General features: G+C 48.0%; 1 protein-coding gene across 20 annotated transcripts in view; it reads right to left on the bottom strand.

Annotated features, from left to right (window-relative positions):
* Positions 1-25,863, bottom strand: part of PLEKHA7 (pleckstrin homology domain containing A7) — a 211,879-nt gene that overhangs the window by 28,417 nt on the left and 157,599 nt on the right. For 16 of the 20 annotated variants that reach the window (XR_003517654.2, XM_027581328.2, XM_027581323.2 and 13 more), the window contains 5 exons: positions 21,042-21,512; positions 12,774-13,296; positions 12,218-12,304; positions 9,458-9,511; positions 2,725-2,805 (listed from right to left, as the gene is read on the bottom strand). Coding sequence is in view for 19 of the 20 variants with exons in the window: in XM_027581328.2 (XP_027437129.1) it covers positions 2,725-2,805; positions 9,458-9,511; positions 12,218-12,304; positions 12,774-13,296; positions 21,042-21,512 (1,216 nt within the window). In the remaining variant the exon portion in view is untranslated. The remainder of the gene's footprint in view (positions 1-2,724; positions 2,806-9,457; positions 9,512-12,217; positions 12,305-12,773; positions 13,297-21,041; positions 21,513-25,863) is intronic. The other 4 variants (XM_027581334.2, XM_027581330.2, XM_027581326.2 and 1 more) reach the window with 1 other exon arrangement.

The raw sequence follows: 25,863 nt of genomic DNA on the forward strand, positions 1-25,863 counted from the left end.
GAATTCCATTTTACAGATGTGACAGGGAAATGGAGGGTGGAACCCCTCTCTTCCATGAGATAGATGGTGTGTATACTATGCTGAGGGTCCCAGTGTTGATGGACAGACAGCTGCTGGAGAGATGGCCCTTTCTCCCTACTCCATCTGAGAGGTCCACTAAGTTGTGTGAATAAAAAGCAAAGTTATATTGGCAAACATTCCCCTCAGAACTCAAGCCATTCATGTGCCCAACTGTCCTGCACTCCCTCTCCTTATCATCATCAGCGAATGCCAAGGTCAAGGTCAAGGGACAATGCCCTCTCCATGCCTTGGGCTGAGGACGGAGTCTGGCTGCAGACACACCCCCAACCCATTCCCATGCTCCCTTTGGTCACACAGCAGAGGGCAGGGACCACCGTCTTATTTATCTTGGTAAAGTCAGCCCTGAACATAAAGCCTGGCACGCTGGAAGGCACTGGGCAAATGCTTATTGCATTGGAGGTAGGTCAAAAGGAAACACATGTGGGGGAGAATTCCTGGAAAAAGTAGAACTCCAGCCAAATTCTGCTCTTCGGACTGGCAGATTATGTGTACATACATACACACACACAGTCACAGGAAACATGGACTACTGCCACAATCCACAAACTGCTGGCTCTGCAAGGACACAGGGCTGGGAAAGGTGGGGCGAGGAAGCGGAGGGAGAAGACGGGGGAGGGGTGGAATTAATCCTGGTGAACCCCAACAGCTGACCTCCCAGGCAGGATGTGGGCCTTTAAACTCAGGGGAACCCAGCAGGTAAAGGTAAGGTGGTCACTCTGGGTCACAGTCCATCAAAGCAGAGGACAATGAGCTTGTCTACTCTCCAAGGGGCTGATGCTTGGCTCACTTCCTAGGAAGAAATCATTTTCAAATTGAGATATGCTGTGGAGATTTTTTTCCTCCTAGCAAAACTCTTCCCTTTATTTCACTGGAGTATTAAAAAGATAACTTTTTGATACTGAAATAGAAAGGCAGAGCATCTGATTGAGCAATGCCTCATTTACCCAACACCATCAGGAAAGGAATGACGTATTCTACATAAAAAGGACATTTTGAGAAAGCTGAACCTTTTAAACCTTTTGATGGAAAGGTTTTTAAAAGTAAGTCCCACGCTGCCTTCATAGAACTGAATATAAATTCAACCTTTCAGGGATGAATCAGAGTCATTATAAAAATCAGTAATATGGAATTTCTTAGAAGTCAGTGTTTTAGGACTATGTGCCCCTTGATTAAATGCTCTTAAATTTCTGGGCTTTCATTTCCGTTGTAGATTGACACATATTTTTTTTTTCCCCTCTCAGAATATTAGTATGCCCTCTTTTCTAAGAAGTAACTCTCTCGTCCCCTTTTAAGGGCTGCATTTAAGGTGCTGTAAGTTAGGAATTCAAACGGCTGAATCTGTTAGGACTGGAGATTCAACCGGCAACATGCCGATTTTCCAGAACTCCCTCCCTCCAATGGGTCTGGTGCCCTTCAGGGGAGGTCCTTCCATCCCTCGTGTCTCCCAGTCTATGGGCCTTCATACATCAGATGATATGCTCTGTCTCCCCTCAGTCGACAGTAACCTGAGTAGGGGTGACTGTGGGGACTGTGACATATTTTCATATTTTCTCTGTACCCTTAAAGTCCAGTCAGGGCCCAGTATGTTAAGGATATTTGGGAAATGTTTGCTAAATGAACCTGTGAATGTAACAAAATGAAGTGAGTTGGCTCTACTCCTATGGAATAAAGGGCACAGGCTTTAGAGCATGAGCTTCATGAAAGTGTTTACACAGCTCAGAGGCCCTTGAAACTTCTGAATTTAGTTTTGTTCCAGAGAGTCAAGGCTATTACAAAGTATCCACAAGTATTTTATTACATCTAATTTTCCTTTTTAAACTGTGCCTTGTGATGGCAATGTTTTGATCCATTTAAAATGTCAACTATGGGTCTACAGCATCTCTGTCACCAGAAAAAGTAGAAGTCAGTGGACATTCATCCCTTTGAAAGAGTCTGTGCACCGGAAAAGAACTGAAGGCCACCCAAGCATTTTACTTCACCCTTCACCTCATCCCAACACACCTTTTCTCAGGGCTCAGGATGACTGCACATAGCACCTGCTTCCCAACCTGCAGTCTCCCTTGGAAAGCTATAAAAGCTGGCCACATTTCAGGTGCTACTTCTGCATCAGTCAGAGGGGGGACCCTGGGCAGGGAGGGGAACATCTGCTCTAGCCCTGCTTTAGACTGTTTTCAAATATTGACACCCTGCCCTGAAGAAAAGCCACGCTAATCCCAGGGCCATGGTGGAATCTCAGGATACCCCAGCTCCTCCAAGGTGACCAAGAACTGCTGTTCCTTCCCAAGGAACTCACGCTTGACTACACAGACCACACTGGTGTTGGTCGAGGTCAGTCCTCACCACGGAGGCAGATGAGAGAGAATGGGAACACAACACAAGCTGGTGGCAAGCCAGGCAAGCCCCCCCCTCCCCTGTGGCAGCACAAAAGATGGAGTCACAGAACACTGCAGATGAGAGGCTCAGCCTGGTGTACCAGCCAAAATGCTGAAGGGAGCTTCAAAAGGAGAAAAAAATAAAACCAAAATGACTTGCAGGAAGCCTAGGGGCAGTCAGGAGAGCCCCTGGTTAAGCAAGTGATGAGGTCAGCACTGAGCCAGAAGCAATGGAATGGCCCGCTTGGAGACACAGATCAGATCATCTTACGCTTCTCCTGGGCCGACAGCCCCGTGCTGACTTCTTCAGCACTTTGTAAAGCACGTTGATCAAAGGTTCATTATTTTTTATCTGTTCCAAACAAAAAGGCAAATATAACAAAATGTAACAGGTGAGACATCAAAAGACACTTGAAGGAGCCAGAATTTGGGGAACTGGCCAGGGGAAACCTTAAGGAGGATATGTGCTATGCAATTCAAATGATCGTGTCTCAGTCTGGTTGTGCTGCTTCCCAGTTGCTGGCCTTTCCAGACTTCCGTTCCCTCGCTGATAAAATGGAGGGCAAGAAGCTCTGCCTGAAGGATCTCTGTGCAGACTAGTTTATGGGAGAGGGCCAATATCAGGGCCCAATATCCTTCCAGTTCCTCCTGCAGAAGGCAAGAGGAAACTTTGCTTCTTCCTTTGTCCTCCTTCACCTTATGCCATGAGACACTGAATCACTAGGATGGTGCTAGGCATTAGTCTCATCCCTACCCCATATTTTCCAACTTCAGTCCCCCAGACCCTCGCCTCCACACTATGTTCATCTAAATAATGATGTCTTACCAGTGATCCCAAGTGCTTACAGCTCCTGTGAGGGAACACTATCCCTACCCGCTCAAACAGTGCATCTCAACCCTGGCTGAACACCAGCATTACCTAGGTGGTTTAAAAAAACACAAACTGATGCCTGAGTCGCACTCTAGGAGACTCAGATATAAATTAGTTTGGGGTGGAGCCTGAGCATCCAGATCCTTTTAACAGTCCCCCTTGGATGATACTGATTTGCAGCCAAGACTGGGAACTGCTACTACTGCAAAAAGTGATTCTCAAACTTTAGTATCACCTGGAGGGCTTGTTAATACAGCTCACCCTTGAGAACACGGGTTTAAATCATGAGGGCCCACTTATATGCGGATTTTTTCCAATAAATGCAGTCCAGTCCTATAAATTTTTTCTCTATGATTTTCTTATCATTGTCTTTTCTCCAGCTTACTCTATTATAAGAATACAGTCTGTAATACATATAACATACAAAATATGTGTTAATTGATTGTTTAGTTATCGGTAAAGCTTCCTGTCAACAGTAGGCTATTAATAAATTTGGGGGGGATCAAGTTATACCTGGATTTGCAACTGTGCAAGAAGTTGGTGCCCCTGACCCACACAATGTTCAAGGGTCAACACTATACAGATTTGCTGAGCCCCATATTCAGAGGTTCTCACTGAGCTGATGTGGGGTGGGACCCAAGATTTTGCATTTCTAACAAATTCCCAGGTATTGCTGATGCTGTTGGTCTGGGATCACACTTTGAGAACCATTGCTTTGAAACAATGTTTCTCAACTCTGGCCATACATTAGAAACACCTAAGGGAGGTGTTTGGCTTTTTTAAAAGGGAGTTTAAAAAAAAAAAAAAAAGATTTATTTATTTGAGAGAGAGAGAGCACGTATGAATGGGAGAGGCAGAGGGAGAGGGAGAGACGCTCAGGCAAACTCAGCGCTGAGCATGCAGCCCAACACAGGGCTGGATCCCATGAGTCATGAGATCATGACCTAACCGAAACCAAGAGCCAGACGCTCAACTGACTGAGCCAACCCAGATAGTCCCGTTTATTTGTCTTTGAAGAATAATACCTGAGTATTACCAATTAGATCAAAGTCTCTAAAGGGTAGGGTCAAAGCATGAATATTTATTTTACAAACTCCCCTGGTTGTTCTAGTTCATGGCCAGGATTAATAATCTCTGCTCCAGAACAACCGATCTCAAACTTCTTTTTGCACAAGAATCATCCTAGAGCTTGATTAAAAAACAAACACAAAAAAGCAGAATTCTGGGCACCATTTCCAGAGGTTCTAATTTAACAGAACCCCCTGAATCAGTACTTTTAAAAAAAAAAAATCAAGCTCCCAGATGATCTTGAAATAGATGGTATCCTAGACCACAACTTAAGAAACTTGGCCCTAGAGGCTAACTTTGGAAACACACCCTGCACAGAGCAGCCCTGATCTCAGGCTCAGTCAGGAAGCCACCAGAGGCCAAGTGACCAGAGCCCCTGGCGACATATCCCTCAATCCAGGAACAACACCCTCTGTGGGGTTGGCTGCAACCTGCTCTACCTATAAAGGCACCACCCGCACAGCGGCACATATCCTTCCCCCAACTCCCCTTCCCAGCTGTGCTTCACAGGTGCATAAAAGCAATCTAAGCTGTCAACGACAGTGACCCCCACACCTGCTTCTTCCGACCTAGCCATGGTATACTTTTTTTTTTTAAAGATTTTTTTTTTTTTATTTGACAGAGACACAGTGAGAGAGGGAACACAAGCAGGGGGAGTGGGAGAGGGAGAAGCAGGCTTCCCGCCGAGCAGGGTGCCCGATGTGGGGCTCCATCCCAGGACCCTGGGATCATGACCTGAGCCGAAGGCAGGCGCTTAACGACTGAGCCACCCAGGCGCCCCCACGGTATATAGTTCTGAAGAGCAGAACCATGATGCCAGAAACACAATTCAGTGACTAAGCTTTAGGGTGGGAAGTACATGGTACATGGAAGAAAGGAGGCAGGAGTACAGTTAGACCCTGGGTTTAAATTCCACACCTATCACTCGTGGAAGGGACCTCTCTTGATACTTGGATTCCTGCTTAGGAAGGTGGGGAGAATCATTTCTATTGCCCGAAGATGCTGAGAAGACCAAGTGCAATAATGAATAACGTGCACCCAAACACCACCAGGCAGGAACAGAAGCTTCATCAAGGTGGAGCCCTTCCCATCCTGGCACCACCAAGTAAAATGACAGACAAGTAAACACTGTGCAAAAAGAACATTAATCCACAGTGTCTTCTAAGAGAATGCAGTACACCTTTGTTTGAGCACTTGGCACCACAACAGAAAGGCTCACGTTAGGGAAAAGTTCCCACCACATGTGGGGAAGCAAACACCACCAACTGATTCTGGAAGCTGAGCATCAGCTGACTGGTGGTGGTGGTGGTGGTGGTGAGGGGAGGGTTTGGATCCTTAAGTCTGTGGCCTTTGGAACATGGACATAGGGGTGCCTAGGCCACCCAGCTGGGGTAGGGAGGCTGTTTTTCCCCAGCGAGGCTTCCCTCCTTCCTCTCCCCGCCCCAAAAACCCAGAGGAACCTCTCACAAGCAGCTGGGCATGGTGGGGCTGTGTCACCAGTATCCCCACACCCCAGCTGGGCTTCAGGGCCCATTCAGCTGTGTCCACAGAGGCCCTCACCTCAGGGACCCAGGCTGAGCTCCGCATCAGCTCATTTTGTTGAGCGTGTCGCAATCTCAAGAGTCAACGGGCCTTGGGGTTTTCCTGACACAGTCATGTACCCTGCTTGCCCCGTGGGGCTCATCTAGCTTCATTTGCACCCCAGAGATGGGGCGGTTCACCACAACCTGAGCAGGCCCTTTTAGAAACCCCTCTACCTGTAGCTGCTATCCACTTGTCTTTTTTTTTTAATTGAAGTACAGTTGACACATGCTCTCCATTTGTCTTCATTCCCCCTTGCAGCTACAGAAGACACATGGTAGCATTTCAGAGCTTTGTAGACTATCTCTGTCTCCTGAATTACCCAAAACTCTCTCCACCACTCTGCAGTGCAGCTGTGCTAACTGCTGCTGACTTTTTTATTTCTGCCCAGCATGCTTTTCCATTAGGGAACCCCTCCCTCACGCCACAGGGAGTCTGGGTTTGCAAGTGGTCACCCATGGGGACGCTGGGCTGGGAGAAAGTGAACCTGGGTTTGCAGGTGGCCACCTTCCCTGCCATGTGGGCACAGCCCACACACCAGGAAAACCAGAACAGTGATGACATGGCCTGAGCCTCTGGGATGTAGCCCTTGGCTAAAAGAAGCAGTATATTCTCTCTTTGGCTTATTAGCAGGTTGATTTGGGTTTCAGACACCTGCAAACAAAAGCATCCTGCCTAATACATCCTCAGCCATGGTTCTATAGGTCCTCAATACCTCTGCTTTGCTTCCAGCCCTTTCTTCATCTGGGTCCTGAAGTGAGACACCATCTGGGAACCCTATGCCCCAGCTGGGTTTGAGCAGAGCAGAGCAGGTTCACTGCCTCCCTGATATGGGGACTCTGTACCTTGGAGAGAGGCCAAGGTGGTGCCAACCTTTCTGGCAGCCACGCCAGACAGAAAACTCACACACAGCACAAACCCCAGCATCTCCCTGCTACCAGTGCAGCTCATTTGGGGGAAAAGTTCTCTGAGAGGAGCTCAGCAACTGGAATAACAAAAATAAGACTGGGGAAACTCTGGTATCAATGCAGCTGTTTTCCATGACAGTGACAACTTCCAGAAAGTCACTAGTTAATGTTCTGGGTGCAGACAGCTCCTAGCTAGTGAAACACCCCAAGGACGCACCTTGCCTCTATCACATTAAACACACTTCCTGGGATAATGACCCCAGTTCAGTTCCATCAAAAACTGAAATGCCTTTGGGTCCACAGTAGTGGAAGCAGAATTTTAAGAGAGACTGGGAGGCAAGACAACTCAAGAGCACAAGTTTCAGAGTCAGAGCTATACCGAAATACCAACTTCCCAGTAGCCACTTATGTGGCCTTGGGAAAGTCATTTACTTCTCTGAGCCTTAGTCAGTGAAAAAAAGATAACACCATCTTCCTTCTAGGGCTACTGTGGGCGTTACATAATTTAACAGAAGTAAAACACAGTGACCATCACACATTATACCCTCTATTGTTACTAAGCTTTTGTTGGTAGTCAGGACACCCAAGGACTCCTGGCTCTGCTATCCTGTGCCTCAGTTTCTCCCTTTAAATCCCTTTTAACTCAAATTCTATGATCTTGAAATAAAACAGACCTGAATTGAATCTTCCCTCGAGGATCAGCTGTGAGTTTCTGCTCTCCCATACAAACAGGAATCAGAAGACAGAGATTTCCTATTACTCCAGCTCAGGCTCTCTAAGCTCTCTCTTGCACCATGCACCAAGCACTCTGAGGACTGTTTCAAGGTACACCTGTGCTGCTGGGGAGCTAAACCTCTCTTACCAGCTCTCTTACCATGAATGTTCCATAAATACTTCTGGTTGACTGCATGGCTCCGAGGCAGGGGTGAGAAGAATCGAGAGCTAGCATGGTGACTGGCTATTGCGGAGGCCAGGGAATGGAGATGAGTGGGAACACAGGGCCGGCAAAGGTGGTGGACCTCTTTCCAGGTCAGGTGGGGGTGGTGAGCATGGTGAAAGGACCCTGCCCAGGATCAGAGCACAGCAGGATGGGCTGGGCCGCACATTTTGCATCGTGAGGCATTACTACCATACTTATAATACTTGTTCATGCTCTGTGTGATCTGTCACATAAGCTAGAAAATGTCCTGGTTTTGAAAGAACCCTCCTTGTTTTGCTCATGTCAGAAAACCAAGTCTGACTTTCGTTCACTGCACCCCTCCTTCCTAAAGAATCAGGAACATGGGCAGTCTGCCTCCTCCACCCTAGCCACACCACCCTCCCCCTGGCTCTCCTTGGCTCCCACTGTTCCCTTTAATTTCAACCAACGCAAACCCTCTGGCTCTTCAAGGCTCCAAACACATGCCACCTCCTCTAGAGGCCTTTCCAGCATTACAGCCCACGGTGACCTTCACTATCTCAACTCTGAGCATTAGGCGAGACAGATCTTTGTAAGCTCATTATAAACAAGTCTGTGTTATTTTGGGAGATTTTCTTTATCTAACCGAGGCCCATTTGGGAAGTTCTCTTACATGTCCCTTAGGCTTCTCCAGAGCTGGTTACACAGCAAGTGCACATCAGATACGGAAGCTAACTAGTTGATTCCTAATCAAAGACTCTGATCTTGTCTCAGTATGGGGAGCCCCTCCCCATCTGCTGCCGCAGGGCCTAACGTTCATCCTCTTGCTTCTACAAGGCTGGGTGACAATCCCCATGTTAAAAATACCTCAAGCCAGGTACCCAGGGGAGCTGGGGGAGGCATACCCCGTGGCAGTCGCCTGGGTGTCCTCCCACAGGCCCCTCCACTCTCTCACGCGCACAGTTAATTAAAGGTCACATTCCTTCAGTCAATTTCATGGTTGAGGCATCAGAAGTGCTCTTCACAGTGGGAGCTTTCAGAGAGCTGTGGTAAGGGAACAATAGCAGCTCTCTTTCACGCAGAATGCCTCTCACACTTCTCCACCAGTTTTCTCTTGGTCTCTGTGCTCTGAAGGTTGATTTTGAGCCTGAAGCTTTATCACCTACAGAGAGGTACCCAGCGTTCATCTCCTGTACGCAGATGGGAGACTATTCGTACAGGAGGCTCCTATATGGGAGACCACGGTGGGCCCCAGAGCTGCAGAATTCCATGTGGAACCTGCTCCCCCAGCAACAAAACCAAAAAATCCACCAAAATACTCGTAGCAGAAAACACATGTCAGTGGCACCCTACGAACCAAACCCAGCCCCACTGGCAGCTCCGAGGAAGGAAGTAGTTACTATTTAGAAGTCTTTGGGTCCTGACCAAGGACAGGAAGAGATCAAGATCTTGTGCCCTCATTCCATAAGCTTGAAATCTTATAGCAGAACTCACAAGGAACTGAGCCCAGAGTTTGAGGCAATTAGAAATAAAACTCTTCTGACTTAGAGATGTCTTCATTTGGGATCCAGATTTGATAAGACCTGCACAGCCTTTGGCTTTGAGCTTGGCTCCAATAAGGCAGACACGCTCAGAAAGGTGAGAGTCCAAGGGAGACAAGACACCTGACGTCCCTCACCTTTAGGTCCAAGTACTCCAGGTCCTTCTTCAGCTGGAGGTAGGTATCGTCAGCCTTCAAACGAAGCACAGAAAGAAAAAAGCCAGTTATGAACACCAAGGGTTTCCAAAACTTGGGGCTTCATGTGTGAATCATTGACATTGCACAGCTTTGGGGTCAAGGGTAGCAGGCTAACACATCCAGGCCATGGAGGAAGCACAAATGTCTCAGTGTAGCTCAGAGCCTTCTTTCAGCACAGCGGATCTTGCAGGTCACTGTGGGGAAAATCCAGCTAGTCCCGCAGTTGGCTGGGGGGACAGTTTGGTGGGGACGAGGGAGACAGCACACATACCACCACAGGGCTAGGAGAGCAGTGCAGCTGAGGCCAGTGGTGAGCTCCTGAGACAGAACTAGAGAGGTCTAGCTGGAGGAGAACATGCAACACCTGAGCTAGAGGCCCATCAATCACCAATGCTCCAATCTTTGTCATCAAACCTTTGTCCTGGCCCACTTCATATGCATGAAGCAAAATGACCCTCTGATTAGTGTGACTAAATGGCTTAAAGGGGCAGGGAGAGGATCTGGGGATCCAGGTAGGTCCTGACATGACCTTGGGTTCTAGGATGATAAGCCCCAGGAGCTACTGGAAGTTTCAGCTCCCTTTGCTCAGCATGTAGCCATGTCAGGAGCGAGTTGAGGAAGTTTCAATGTCAGACCTATCTGCTTGCACTGTCTCTGACAATCTGTTGAGTTCTTCAATGTAATCACCAGGAACAGTGAAAATAAGCAAAAGACTCTTTGATTTTCTAGGACCTGTGTTTCCCATGTAACAGACCACAGAAGCTAACTGTTAGACAGAGGGGCTGTAAAAGCTTAAGAAAAAATAGCCCAGGCACCACTTTCTCAACCAGCTAAGAGGTCTCCCAGCAAACTGGGGCAAGTCAGAGCTGCAGGAGAGGGCCCTGTTTACATCTCTGATGTCAAACAAGTAAACAATGTGAGATGTTCAGGCAGTGCTTTTAAGCGTGAGAAGACCTGAAGGACCATGGAGAGGGACACTGGTGACTTCCGAGATGCTATTTCTATCCCTAAACTGTCCCCTTACCTATCCCTACTTCCCCAATCAGCCCAGGCCCTATACACTTTCAATAGCAGTAAAGAGGACTGAGCAGGGGAATGTTACTAAAAATCCCCCAAATTCACACCTTAGGGGTCTTTCACGTGTTCCCTTACATTCATTTTTCCAAGTATATTTCCTGAGTCCCTCAGGTCTCACTAAAACAGGACAGTTAAGGAAGGTGACACTCCTGTCATCTTCCTCCTCTGTCCCCTGCCTACTTTTGTGCAGCCCGAAGGGACCAATCTTGTATGGACATCGTTAAACTGCTCAACATGCCTGGGAGGGCAATTCCCTGACCACTCCTTGAGGAGCTTGCCTGCAAACCTCCATGTCCCGTAAGGTTTAGAACACTATGCCAGATAGGACCTGAATTTTGGTTCCAGGCCACATGCCACTGGCTGAGGGATCCCAGGCAAGTGATTTCCCCCTCTGGATCCAGTGCCTTGTGTGTGGTAGTAACTCCTGTCCTGCCTAACCTCTCCCAGGTACAGTGAAGTTCTCTAGGATAAGGGATGTGAGGATGCTTTTTCCATCAGCAGGGTACTGTCCAGATCAGAGAGGGCACCCTGCCTCTCCCCTCCGGGTTGACACCAATGAAACACACCTTTCCACAACCCAAGGATGGCCATGGTGGCGACAAGGATGACAGCCAGCATAGCCCTTCAGACATGACCACACATCAGCCTGGCAGTCACTACTCACAGCCGGAAAAGCCACAGTTGAAGTCCCTCACACCACATGCAGGCTCCTCCCCAGCACCAAGAGGCGTGGGCCCCCCACCACTGCGCAGTATCTGGCAATAGCGACCAGAAGCAAACAGGCAGGGAAGGAGGGAACGAGCCAGACAGCAAATACAGACTAGAGCGTGGGCACGAGAAAACATGGGCTGGCACGTCACTCCGTTGCCCCCCACTAGGGTGGCCCCGGCCCTGAGAGAGCCCGGCAGCGCTGACCTGGCAGGCGGGAACAGTCAGCTGGTGCTGCAGTAACTGGCCGACGGCGAGATTTCGCACGCTGGCCAACCTGGCCTGGTGCCGCCGTAAGCGGGTGAGAAGCAGCGAGAGCTCCTCCAGCTGCAGGTGTGTAGACACATCACAAGGAAATTAGCCACTGCAGGAGCACGACGCTATAATTACTCTTCACCCCGGTGCTGGGACAGCACTGATGTGACACCATTAAGTAATTATTGCATTAATTCTGTCATTAGGATAAATAAAGCTACTGGCAGAAAAGGGGTTGCAGGAAGCAGGTTTTTGTTTTTTTTCTCCAGGAAACAGCAACCAACAGTGCAACCTCACCCCAACTCAAGCTTTGAAGACAAAGTTAACTAACCAAAGCCAAGACCTGGATGAGAGGAGAGGAGCTAATGGCAGAAAGGCAGGTGCCTGGAAAACGCTACCTGAAAGAGAAGAAAAGCCCACATTCTCCTTCACTTCCCCCAAGCTCTTCCTCTGATCTGGGGAGGACCCCAAGTCAGCTGGATGACATGGAGCAAGTCACTGGACTTCTCTGAGCCTCAGCGTCCTCATCTCTAACGTGGGAGCTGACAGCTGCCCTGCAGACTGCAGGTGACTGGCTCAGGGTTGGGGGGGACACCGGCTGAGCCGGCACTTTGCAGGTGGTTGATACTCACAGGGCGGGGGAGATGAGGAGCGGCTTACCGATTTTCCATGGAGACTGGGAGCGCTGACTGTGTGGGTCATGTAGCCCATGGAGGGCATGGAGCGGCGATCCACGTGAGAGGAGTTCTACAAGGGGGGAGACAGGAAGTCAGCCTGTGGGCCGGAGCCTCTGCCCCTCTCTGCACGGGCGGCCTGCCACACGCACTACCCCTCTTCATCTGTGGGGGGTCCATGTCTTTCTTACTGGGTTATAAACAATGGTAAACTGGGAAAGTCCCTTGGAGAGGTAAAGCTGAAGTTGGGTTATTATAAATTACTGAACCGACTGAACACAGATATCTTTTCCTGCAGACCTCCAGTTGGATGATCCTTCATCTCTTAATGCCTCAGAGTTCTCATCTGTGCAATGTGCATGATAATAGCACCTACCTCATCAGGTTGTGGTAATCATTTAGTACTGCACCTGGCACCTAAAAGTACCACAGAGGTGTCACCTCTCCTTATTCAAAATTGCTCAAATTTGTGTTCAAACCACGTGAGGGTCCTGGTGCCCTCACGCTGAACCCAGCTGCCTGGCAGCCCTCCAGAGTCTCACCTTGGTGGCATGGCCCCGTGCCTTCCTGGGAGAGCCTCCCAGTGAGATGTCCACGCTCCTCCGCTGGTCCGGGGGCTTCACGGTGACCCTCTCTGCTGGAGTGTGCGGCCGCCGGGGTGGGAAGACCCTTGGGGGGCCCGGAGGAGGGATGTCGGAGGGAGATGGAGGCACAGAGATGGAGCGGGGCACCTCCAGCATGCTCCTGCTCCGGCCCTGGTCGGTGAACTCCGGGGAGCCGGCGCAGATGGGCGCCGTGGGGCTGCCGTGCCGGAACTGTTGGCGTTGCTGCCACTCGTAGAGCTGCCACACCGTGCCGTCCCGGTGTGCCCGGCGCTCCTCGCTCGACATCTTCAGGTGACTGGCTCGGTCCTGCGCGTACTTGTAGTCACTCGGCAGGTTGCGGGGAGGGGGCGAGGAGCCCCCTGAGGGATGTCGGGAGCTCTTAGGCAGAGTCTGGTAGTTTTCTGGGAAGGACAGTGACTGGCTAGGACCCTGACGAGGAAGGGTCTGGTCCAGGGGCAGGCTGCGGAGAGAGGAAGAAGACGGCTAAGACAGCCAGCACGGGGTCTGCCAGGCTTCTGGAAACACGGCTAAGTAAACCCTCAGCGCCAGGCACACGAGGGAGCCCTATGTAAGAACCCCCAAAGAACAATCAAAGCAGATGCTCAGGACCTCAGTCACTCCCTCCCTATGCAGAGGACTCCAACACCGTTGTTCTCCAACAACCTGGGAGCATCACCCTCCCTACCAGGCAGCCTGACTGCCCCACACCCATCGCTTCAAGTGCAAGGTGATGAAACCCGTCTCCTCCTCTCCCTCTCGCTGTCAGTCAGCTCTTCCAAATGGGTGTGTGTCTATTTCTAGGAAACGCCTCATAATTCCCCGGTCACTGAGACTTGCCCTCTGTTGGTATCCACACATCGAATTCTGGAAGTTCTTAAAGCAAGTGGCTGGCACCAGCTCTTTTCTTTTTCTACTACTCTAGACCAGATGATTTAATCATCTTCCCCCAGGTCGCTCTGAGACCTTCCTAACCAGTGTCCACACTGAACACAGTCAACTGCTTGGATCCAATCACTCCCTTGCTCCAAAAACGTCAATGACTCCCCACTGCTTATGAAATAAAATTGAAACCCTTCAGCCTGGAACGCACCACTCTCTAGCACCTGATCCCAACCCACCTTGCAGTCCTGCTGTTTTCTCACTGCTTCTCCAACAGGACTGGGCTGGGGCAAGTCAAGCATCTAGGGGCTAAAGAGACACATCCACTCAGGTGCACCCCTGCACTTGCTGGGATCTAGGAATGAGAGCCTCACCCTAATCCCACCTAGCCTCCTACACACCTGGGCAACTTCTCAGAGTGGGAAAACAGAGATAGCTTGACCTGGGTTTGATTGCTAGCTCTACCACCCACACTGGCTAGATGACCCTAGGCAGCTTACTGGACTGCTCTGAGCCTCAGCTTCCTCACCTGTAGCATGAGGACAGAATTATCTCCCTCATAAAGCTGTTCTGAAGAGTAAATGAGACAAGTAAGAAAATGCAGGCTCCCTGCCTGATGCACAGAAGGTACTTCTCAATGGGTTCTCCCTTTCTACCTCTCCTTATTCTAATATTGTTCTGCCTTCCCCTACCTGTATGGGCTCCGCTTGCCCTATTCACCCAAATCTCACTCATTTTCCACGACACTCCTTCCAGAGAGGTCTTCTGCAGCCCTCAGGGCTCCCACTCTGCTCTGACCTAGTTATTATGTTGTAGGAAACTTGTCCAAGGTCTTTTCATTGATGCAACCTTTTCATCCTTGCAAGACATCTCTTCCCCAGCCAAGCTGTAAATCCTCAGAGGGCAGGAACTATGTCTCACATTCTGCGGTATTGTCCACAGTCTGACAAAGTCCTGATGCATAACCAGCCAGCCACTGTTCTAAGCCAGTGCATCCAAAGTATGGTCTTGGATGGGCAGCATCAGCACCACCTGGGAACTCATTAGAAATGCAGATTATTGGGCCCCACCCCAGATCTGCCAAATCAGAAACCCTGGGGGTAGAGCCCAGCCTCCTGTGTTCTAACAAGCCCTCCAGGTGGCCAATGTTTGAGAAGTGCTATTCTAATTGTTCTTAAATTCATCTCATTTAATCACTTCCCTCTATGACCTCCTAACTGTCTTTTATGTCCTCACCCTCCCTACTATAACATGGGGATACTAAGAACCTAACAGATTGTTGTGGGGATTAGAAATAGTTGTCATTCAAAAATGGTAGCTTTCTTCTTATTGTTATCTTTGCAATTATGGGAGGTAATTTTTAAGATCTCTTCAGCCAGACTTGTCTAGTGTGTCTGGCTAGCGTGTCTATTTGCCACTAGGTGGCAGGGTTTGCTACTGATTTCCCAAAGTCAGAGGGGAATGTGTGTCTGAGGAAGGGGCAGTGGCTGAATCCTCAAACAGCAGTGGTGGCAGAGGCAGAAACCTGGCTGGGGGCCTCCCCTGGGGACTCCATGACTTCACCAACCATTGTTCACTCTGGCTGAAGAAAAATTCAGACTATGAAAAGTATGTCCTAGCTGCTCCCAAACCCCCTCAGTCTGGTTCTGTAGCCTGCTCCCGGTGCCTGCCACCCTGACAAGAGTCCCCCACAGGGTGGGACCCTAAAGCCCTGAGCTCACCCTCCAGCCTGTGCCCTCTGCTTCTGCATTGTCTGCCATATCTCCAAGTCCTCACTGCTGGCCATTTTGGGGCAACCCCCAAAATCCCAGTGCAATGGTGAGCTCCAGAGGCCAAACCAAGATAACTAACCAAAGGTGGAGTGAGGGACGCAGGAGGAAGGTTTGCAAGAAGAGGTAAAGACCCCCCTGAAATAGGCAGGAGCACCCAGAGCAGCTTTGCCCCTGAGAGCAGATCCATTTGCTGGCCCCCAAATCCATCTTTACCCAAAAAGAAAGTTCCAGGTCTCCTGCCCTCATACCCTGCTCTGTGCCAAGGGGCCTCCCTGTTCCAAAAGGCACCAAACAGGATATTCTGATACAGCCACTACAAACTGGTCATATCAAAATATAAAATCAATTTCTATAACCAATTACTTATGCAGCAGATATTCCTCACCGTACCCTCCACATCAATTGTGCAGGACTTTCACTTTCTACTCTGTCCCTCATTGTAATAGCTGAGTCCTTGATTCCATCCCCACCCCTGCCTTTTTATTACAAGTATGTAAATTACTTGAAATACCAGGGGCAAAAAATGGAAGGCTAGAATTTCAAAACAATCTCTTAGAATGTAGAAATCTAAGGGTAAGCCAGTCTGTCCTCACAAAATATCATTCTAAAGGAGTTTAATGATGGGAAACAGAATACATATCTCCAGTACTAAAGGAACAGTTAGAAATAATTTCTTATGTGGCCTAGCTCCACGAATATGAGATCATATTACAGTGCAAATAACCCTCCTTCCAATGTCTAATGTGCCCAATCTAACGAGATTGGCACAGTCTCAATCACACAAAGCACAGACATCCCTCTTTTGTACTTTCAAATGTTGGAGGCTCCTTCATTAAACAGCCAGATCTACTTATTACTTGACTGTAAGAGATTACATATATACCTTTAAGGTAAACAGCAATTCTGAGAATGCAAGATGCAGTCCTTTCCAGATACAAGTGAATGATCAGAGACTGCACTTGGCTTACTCAGAGACAGACAGCTTTCTTCTCAAAAGGGTGTCTTCAATTCCTCACTTTTCCCTTTCAGCCCAGTGAGATCTGCTTCCATCACTAGAGTGAAGTTCCTCTTGCTGTGCGCTCAGTGACCTCCAAGGCCAATGAACTGTTTTCATCTACAGACCTCATGTCACCTTGCCCCTTAGACAAGAAAGCCTCAAACTTCCAGCTCATATGCAAGGAAAGTCCAACAACGCTTTCCCCAGCCCTGTCATCTACTTGCAACTGACTTATCATCCTTTAGCTCCCCTATGTGCCCCCGAGCCCCAACTACAGGTCCTTGTGTATAGCAGAGTAACACAGGTTTGTGGACTGCCAGAAGCAGTTACATAGACACATTTCGACCAACAACTTATTAACTGCATTATCAGTCACACAGCTTTTGAAAGTTCTTCCTGTGCCCCTGCCACAAAGGGTTTCTCACTGGCCATGTGACCTTTTCTGACTTGTTCCTGTCTTCCTCTCCTGCCTCCTGACCTAACTTCAAAATCCTAGCTCTACTAAAAAGGACAGTCAGGTCTGCCCATGTAAGCCCATCAAGAAGCCCCAGTGACCGAGCAAAAGACAGCAGAGACCTTGAGGTTCCAGACACTCTTTCAGTGGCTCCCAGCCTCCTCGGATGGCACCATCCCCAAGGAGAAGTCCTCATTCCCAGCACAAACTGGACTCCTTCTAAATGAAACTCCCTTCAACACTCCAGTTTCCACCCTCCCCCCCATCTCCTGCTCACACCCTTCACAGACACTGCTTTTGTCCATCCCTTGGGCTGGAGGTCCTCAGCATTCTGCCTTTGGCCCTCTGCTATGGCTCATGAGCTTGGGATTCTCCAGCCTGGCTGCACATCAGAATCACATGGGGGGCAGGGAGGGGTGTGTTGTTAAAACTCCTGACATCCAGGCTGTACCACATCTTCCTATTAACCAAGCCAAACTGCTAAATGTCAGCTCCACCTGCGGCCCTTCTCACCTTCCTGACCTCGATGAAACAATTTACCAAGTCTAATACCTACCCAACCTCAATATCTTTGTGTCCTATCCATCCTCATCATCTTCGCTGCTTTGGTGTGGGTCTTCCCCACGTTCTACCCAAGCTATGACCACCTTATACTCGATCATTGCCTCTTTCCAGGCTCTTCTCCGTCTAAATCATCTTCCATATTATCACTGGAGGAAGGAGTTAATCTGACACAGTTTTCCATGCTAATGTGGGAATGGACAAATAAGGACACTTTGGGTGGGGTATAAACTGAAACAGTGTTTTTGGAGGGCAATTTTGTAATAACTATGATAATTAAAATGGCATATATCCTTTGACCCAGTCACTCCACTTCAAGTAATCTGTTCTTTAAGTATACATGCACTTTATGCAGAGACAACGGGGTAGGGATATTCACTGCAGCATAGTTTGTAATAGCAAATGTTTGTGACCAACCTTACTGCCCATCAATAGGGAATGGTATAAACACCACTGTAGATCCATTCAATGGAGTACTCTGGTTATTTCAAATTAATGATATATGTCTATATGTGCTCATACGGAAAGACAGCCAAGATACATTCAGCTATTTACGTATAGACTTGCACATACACTGATACATTAAGTGAAAAAAGCAAGGTGAAGGACAGGGTTTATTTTTCTTAACAAGGTTGCTGGTCTCTAGGGAGTGAAAGTAGGTTTCTGAAATAAAGTAGAAGGACCCTTATTTTTCAGTATTTATCCTTTGGTATTTGGATTTTTTTTTTTTTTTACTTTGTGAGTGAATTACTGAATATTTGGGGGCACTGAGCAAAGGGAGATTTGCACATGTAGCTATGAATTTGGTAATGAAATTAATAACTGGTACAAAGAAAACCAAGTAAACCACAAGCGTGAAAATTAACATCAGAAAACAAAAAATTGTTCAACAAATGAAATTTAATTATAGAACACTATGGTCCAGTTGTGAATATTTATATTGTCATAGTAATATAAAAACTGACTAGTGATCTGTACAAAAAATATGCTATATTGTGAAGCTAGGATAAAGGTAAGCGTATGTCTATTGGAAAGGCACAGCGGAGAACAAGAGACTTCAATCCTTATCTTCTACAGTAGAATGTCTATTGATAACTAAAATTGTAAAATCAAGAAAGTGCAGTGTAATTATCTTATTTGGAAATACAGAAATAAATTGGGAAAACTACTGGAAGAATTGGAAGTGGCTGCCTCAAAGGGACAGAAATCAGAAGTAGGGACAGATGGGGGCCACGCTACTTAAATCCTTAAACTATGTGCATAACTAAAAAAAAAAACTTTTAAGAGTGAGGGGTAACCAAAACTACCATTCGCATTTGGGGCAGGGCACATCAGAAGCACCTGGCAGATTTCTTCACCATATACATGGACCTGCTGTATCAGAGCTGGGATGTAGTAAGGACTGTCTAGCCTGCAAAATCTCCCCAGGTGTCCCGACGCCTCTTTCCTGCCAATACCCTTCAGACCATCGATGGCTTTCACAGGCCTCCAAGACTAAATCCAAACTCTTTAGCAAGAAATACAAGCTCATCTGAGCTAAACCCTTAGCTTTCCTATCTTCCCCTAGTTCTAATTTCTCCTGCTTTTACCTGCCCTTGCCTGCCCATATTGACTACAGTTCCTAGGAGGTGTGACATGTAAGAGAAAACAGCTAACTTATCATGAGTAGCTTCTCTCTGACCACACTGTCTCCTCTACCAGATCCCCCTTCTGCTGCTACCTTATAAGTGTTGAGGTACCATTTATGTGCTGACTGTTCCCAACCAGACCTCAAACCCCAACACCATAATTCATACCCAACTGTCTACCTGACATCTCCCCTTGGATAGCTAATAGGCTTCTCAAACTTACTGTCCAAAATGGGAACCCTGATTTCCCCCCGATCTGCTCCTAAGCCTTCCCCGTCTCAGCAACCACCTGGTTGTTCAAGTCAAAACTCTAGGGATCATCCTTGTTCCTCCCTTTCTCTCATCCTGAGCATCCCACTCATTAACAAACTTTGATGTTTCGACCTCCAAAATGTATCTCAAATCGTTCTCTTTCTTTCTATTTCCATTGTTACCATCCTGAATTATTACAACAGCATCTTCCCAGGGCTCTTCTTCCTGAATTATTAATCAGATTACATCACTTACCTGCTTCAAACTTTCCACTGGCTTCCCCTATTGCTTTTTCAAATAAAATCCAAATTGTTTTACCTTGAAGTAGGAGACCTGCATGATATAATGCCTGCCGGCTTTCCAACCTCGTTCAGCAGTGAGGGCACTCAGAATCACCTCCCGGGGGGGTCTACCCAGCCCAGCACCAAGAATAGAAGCTTCTCTCCCCCGTGTCCCTGGGAGGTAGCTTTCTGTTTTTTAAGAAGACACAACATTTGAACAAATGGAATTGACACCTGGTCAGTGCTAGGTGGGAATGGGAAGGTATCTTAGCTACACCACCAAAAGCCTTCCTTTTCCTAGTCTGTCCCACAACAATGTCTACCAATTCACTGGGGGATTTCCATTGTAATTTCTCCATCCATCTACCCTCACAACTGCCCACCTAGACCAGATTAAAGAGGTTACACCACCTGCATATACACACAGCATGCCCACACACCTGGAAAGAGGCCGAGGCTATTCCTGTAGGAGCACTCCTGCCTCCACAGCCCACAGGGGGAAAGTCTGGGCTCCACCAACAGGGAGAATGTAATGTGGTTTTTAGAACACGTTTATCAGGCAGGTAAGTCTGTGGCAGACTTGGCCTGAGCTCTGGCACATCTGTAGCCCCTCTAGTCCGCGGGGAGCTTTCTGAAAGCACCAGGGCTTCGCTATCTCTTCTCCAGTCAGTGGTTGGTTTTAGAAGCCCAAATATGATGAAACGATTTACTGTCTTCATAAGGAGGACAAAACACAGCGGCGTCTGGAGAAAATGGGGGAAGCCGGTGACCCTGAATTCTTCACGTTCAGAAAAGCGCCCTTATTAATCTAAAATTGTAATAAAATACAAACAGTGCTTTGCAAATAGCAAAAACTGTATGCCCCCTAAATAATTAAAAACTGCTTCTTGAAGGAATAGGTATGATAAAGCCTACTGTCAACAGTGCCTAAGCACTTCTCTTTGTGCCTGGAATTGAAAATGGATCTGTATTTACTCTAGTTTCTACAAATATTTCTCGGACGTGGAAAAGTAGCGGAGTGAGAGAAGATGAGCAACTATCGACATACTGACTGTGTCTCAAGGCACCTTTGCTGGGGAACCAAGAAGCCACCTGATGTAATCTCACACAGGCTCGGGAGGTTCACAGACCTGGGGTTGCACTCTGCCTTTGCCACTTACTGTGTGCCCTGGGCAGGTCCCTTCACTTCTCCAAACCCCAGTTTCTTTGTCTATAACTTGGGGATATCACCCCCACCTTGCAGCGTTGCTACAGGAATTTACGGAGCTAATGGAGGTGGATAGTTTAAGGCCTGCATGTCCCCAGCACGTGCCGGGGCAATGATAGCTCCTATTACATTATTACGCTCATGAGTAGCAGCCACCCTGAGTCCATTACTGACCTCCTGCCGTCCCCCTTCTGGGCTTTCGCCCAGTGCTCCACCTGGGCCAGGCTGTTCTTCTTCTGGCTGTGCTTTTCAGCATTGTTCCTGGGAGGAAAGGCCCGTTGATACCCGCCGGTCCCGTTCTGCTCTCCTGGGCCATACACGGCGGGCAGCACCCCATTCTTCTCTGCCCGCTGGGGCTGTGCTTGCTGGCCTCTCAGGCCACCAGGCAAATCCACGAACAAGGCGTCCTCCTCAGCCGGCGTGTATGGGGACCTGGCCTTGCTCCTGTCCCGCTTGCCCTCCAGGGGGTCCCTCTGGGAACGGTACCGCTCTTCCTCTTGCTCCCGCCTCTCAAAGCCAAAGGAATCCTCATGGCTTCGAAGAGGACAATCTCTCGCATGTCCAGGTCCCACGCGGCCACACTCTCGACAGGACTCGGTGTGGTTGGCCTGGGGGACCGCCTGCCGCTCCACTTTCTCCACATCCCTGCAAGGACAGAGGCACATTCAGCCCATTCCAGACAGCACCACGGGCAGCCAAGACTCCCCAAAGAACACACTCGAATTTCCTCCAGGCCTTTGCATGGCTGTTCGCCATGCAAATTCGCCATACTCGAATTTCCTCCAGGCCTTTGCATGGGCTGTTCCCTCCGCCTGGAATACCTTTCACACCTAGTCCCTCATTCTTCCTGCCTGACTTCTACTCCTTTGGGACCTGGCCTACACGTTACCTGTTCTAGGAAGCCACTCCAGTCACATACTCCCACTCTAGATTGGGACCTTAGCTGACTCCACCGTCACACTAACCACACTGGACCATAACTGTGCTTACTCATCTAACGCCCAAGTAGACCATGAGTTCCCTCAGGCCAGAGGCCCATGTGGCCAATTACAATATGCCCAGAACTTCTGTGCAATGACTGGTATAGAGTAGGTGCTTTATAAATACTACCGAATGAATAAATGATACACGTGACAATCTCATGCCTTTCCCTTTTGCTCTATGTCCATCTGTCTGGGGCAGTCCAGCTTGGATAGAAGGCTCCTGAGCCCAGGGTCTCTCCCACTGGCATCTAGCATAGCCCAAAGGACAATTAGCGCATAATTAACATTCCCCCAAGATGCTGAGCAGAGAATGAACAGGCTCAGCAACCTCTTTAGATGACCTCTTACCTACTGCTCAAACAGGAACACACAAGAACACAATAATCCTCTGAAGTATCACTAGTCAGATTTTAGAGATAAGGAAACCGAGGCACAGAGAAGATAAATGATTTGCCCAAGACCACAGTGCTACAGAGCCCATCTGGTTCCCACTGCATCTGTGGGATGCATCACACATACACACTGTATGTGTGAGATGGCCTACATATGTGCAGATCTAGAAACTGTAAAGGAGAATGGGGTGGGGGCCACCGCTCAGGTTGTGAACAGAGGCCAGAGGAGCAACTTCTGGGGGCATCAAGAAGGATTCCTCTTTCACGGCCTATCTCCTACTGTAAAACCTTTCTACCCCACCCTCCTTCCTCAGGGCAGGATCCTAGTTATATCTACATCCCCATTACTTGGTACCAGGGACAGAGCAGCAGCTCCATAGGCTTTGCAGAATTTAGACTGGGGAGGCAGGAGAACACACTCCAGCCCAGCCCAGAAAGACCAGAAAATTACCAAGGATCCTTGGCTGGGGCGGCCAGTTTCCTTTGGCAAAAGATCTGTCACTCCTCAGATGGCCAAGCTCTCCATTTCAACATGAAAGCATACAATGGAAACGCTGCTGCATTTACATCTGAGTGGCCACACCCCAGGCATCCTTACAACAACCTAGGAACCTCAGCTACCAATAATCAGCACAGACTCAGGGCAGAATCAATCCAGTCCCGAAGACAGTTAAAATATCAATGTAAAGTAACAATATAACCCCTAAGAAAAGCAATCACATATCTCACTGTCCATGCACTCTCCTGACTTTTCCATGAAAATCCAAAGCTTTGTTTAAAAAAAAAAAAATCAATTTCAGCATTTCGATTTTCATTTGGGGATCACCTCCCCCACTCCCAATCCATATGGTTTGGGTGCTGCTGACCACTAGTCCCTGTCCAGCTGAGGGTCCCAGTCTCAACGATTAGCTCGGGAGGCAACACATCACCTATTTCAAGTCCGTCAGAGTTGGTTCTGGGGCTTTGGTTGGAGCTGGTCTCGAACTGCTATAACTAAATGGGAATCAACTATTTGAAAATGAAACCAACACCAAGGAAAGCAGATGGAGAGAAACAGCATCCTAGAAACTTGGCCTGAGCTCTGAGATTTAGCCATACCTAAACCAGATATATCCTTGGACTTTTTGCTTGTGAACCAATAAATTCTCTTTCTCACTTAAGCTACTTTGAGTTTGGTCTCTGTTACTTTTAGTGGAAGGAGTCCTATTACATCATTTGATAATGATGTATTTAGATTGTGATCTCTGAGGGCCCTTCCATTCCTAATGTCCAGTTGGTCTATAAGCTCCAGTAGTGGGAATATATGGGAAATATTCAGGGGCTACACTTTAAGAAAAAACAATTCTTACTGTACGTTCATTAAGGAACAACTCTTGCCCACAGTGTACATTATAGGTTTTAACTTTGTCCTTTCTTCAATCCTCCATAACTGCACCAGTGTAACCCCAACCGGTAGTCTTCACGTTGCCTAAGTTGGCCTTTATCTTCTCTACTGTTTCTCAAACTTGGGAAACCCTGCAGGGAGGCTGTGCTAAGGCTGCTGCCTAGGGGACTAGAGCTCTGGCTGCCCTCTGGGTCACACCCCAGCCAAGTCACCGAAGCTTGATAACCCGGTTACTCCAACTGTGAGACCTAAGTAACTGTCCCTCCTTGTTATTACCATCCCAACGATAAGTCACAAAAACCAGGTTGTGAAACAAACATGCCACCTACATACATGACATTAGAACTAAAAGGAAAAGGGGGTTTCCTCAACTCCAGAAACCAAGGACTATGGGTATGATGCCTCAGCCCAACCAACTGTAATGGGGATTTTCCTTTCTTTACCAATCAACCTCCATGTATTTACTGAGCAACCATTTATCCCCACTGGGGTGGGCAGTTGGAGTTATAAGAAAGTAGCAGAGAAAACGGTCTCTGCCATCAAAGCCAGACAACCCTAAAGCCCGATTTAATCATGGTAACCACATTTAATACCCTTCTCATTAACTGACCACAAATCGTGGAGCTTTCCAGTCTTTTCTCACCTTGGAGCTAATTTATAACTATAAATCTTAGTCTTTACTATGTGTGTACATATGATATACACACCCTCACATATGCTAGTACATCCTGATGATAAAGTTGATAGAGAACGACCAATCCTTTTCTCAGATTAACACCACCATTTACTGCAAAATAAGCCTTAAGAGGGTGGCTAAAAAAATGGTAGTCTGCTTGGCACCTGGCAGCCTTCCAGGCCCTCAAACGGGATTATGAACAACTCTTGGTCTCTGACTGCTGGGACTTACATAAGATGCCTTTGTGCCCGGGCGCCTGGGTGGCTCAGTTGGTTAAGCGACTGCCTTCGGCTCAGGTCATGATCCTGGAGTCCTGGGATCAAGTCCCACATCGGGCTTCCCGCTCAGCAGGGAGTCTGCTTCTCCCTCTGACCCTCCCCCCTCTCATGCTCTCTCTCTATCTCATTCTCTCTCTCAAATAAATAAATTCTTTTAAAAAAAAAGACGCCTTTGTGCCCAAAATAACTCAGGCTATGGCTGTAGGTAAGAAAGATGAAGGTAATGTCCTCTACTTCCCCATCTTAACTGACTTAAACAGTTAACTTACTAAGATACAGGATTTGAGGCAATAATGTTTTCTGGTTTTCCCCCCATCTCCCTGCATTCCCTACAATTTAACAACCAACTTCTCAAATCAGGAGACCTGTCACAAAATTGATTTGCAACGCTCGATTTAGCATAATGCTGGGAAAGAATGAAACACCCCTCAGCTCTCATTGACTGTGTCATTCAGAGAAGTTGGCCATGTAGGGCATACATATTTAGCTAAGATGACACAAGCCTTTCCAGTGCAGGTCACTGCTATTATTGTGAGCACCTGGACTCAGTGACTATTCAAAGTCACAGGGAATTCTCGGCATTCAGTGACCATTTTGGGCCAAATGTGTCAAACCCAGTGGACAGAGGGTTTAGAGCCAGTCAGACCTGGATTCAAGGGTTGATCCCATCCAATACAAGCTGGGTGACCTTAAGCAAGTCTCTTACTTCTCTGGTTTCAGGTTACCTATCTGCAAAATGGGGACAACAACCCCCACTTTTTTGGACTGTAGTGAGGACTAAAGGAGACAGTGCACAGCATGCCCTCAAATACACATGTGCTGACTACCAATATCTATTCTCTCCCTCTTCCTTACCCCAAGTTTTTCTAAATGGCAATGTATCCAGCAAAAAGTCACATTTCCCAACCTCCCTTGGAGCTAAGGGTGACCATGTGACTTAGATCCGGCCAAGAAGATGTTAAGATGTACACAGAAATTGCTGGGTGGGTCTTCCAGGAAAGTCTTTAAAAGAAGTCACACTTAGCTGGCTTAGCTAACCCTTCCCTTCTTTCTGCCTGGAATTTAGACTCTATGCTGGATTGCAAGGTGACAAAACACCCGCTAAAACCTGGGCAGAAAGTGAGAAAGAGCCCAGATCCCTGATGGCATCAGGGAGCTACTATACCAGCCTGGACTAACTACCTCTGGATTCGTGTTATGTGAGGAAACTAAAACCCAATTTGATGATGCTATCCTAAGTTGGGTTGTTCTATTACTAGCAACCAGACCCAATCCCTAACTGT

This window comes from Zalophus californianus, chromosome 11, assembly GCF_009762305.2.
Source record: "Zalophus californianus isolate mZalCal1 chromosome 11, mZalCal1.pri.v2, whole genome shotgun sequence".
Taxonomy (NCBI): domain Eukaryota; kingdom Metazoa; phylum Chordata; class Mammalia; order Carnivora; family Otariidae; genus Zalophus; species Zalophus californianus.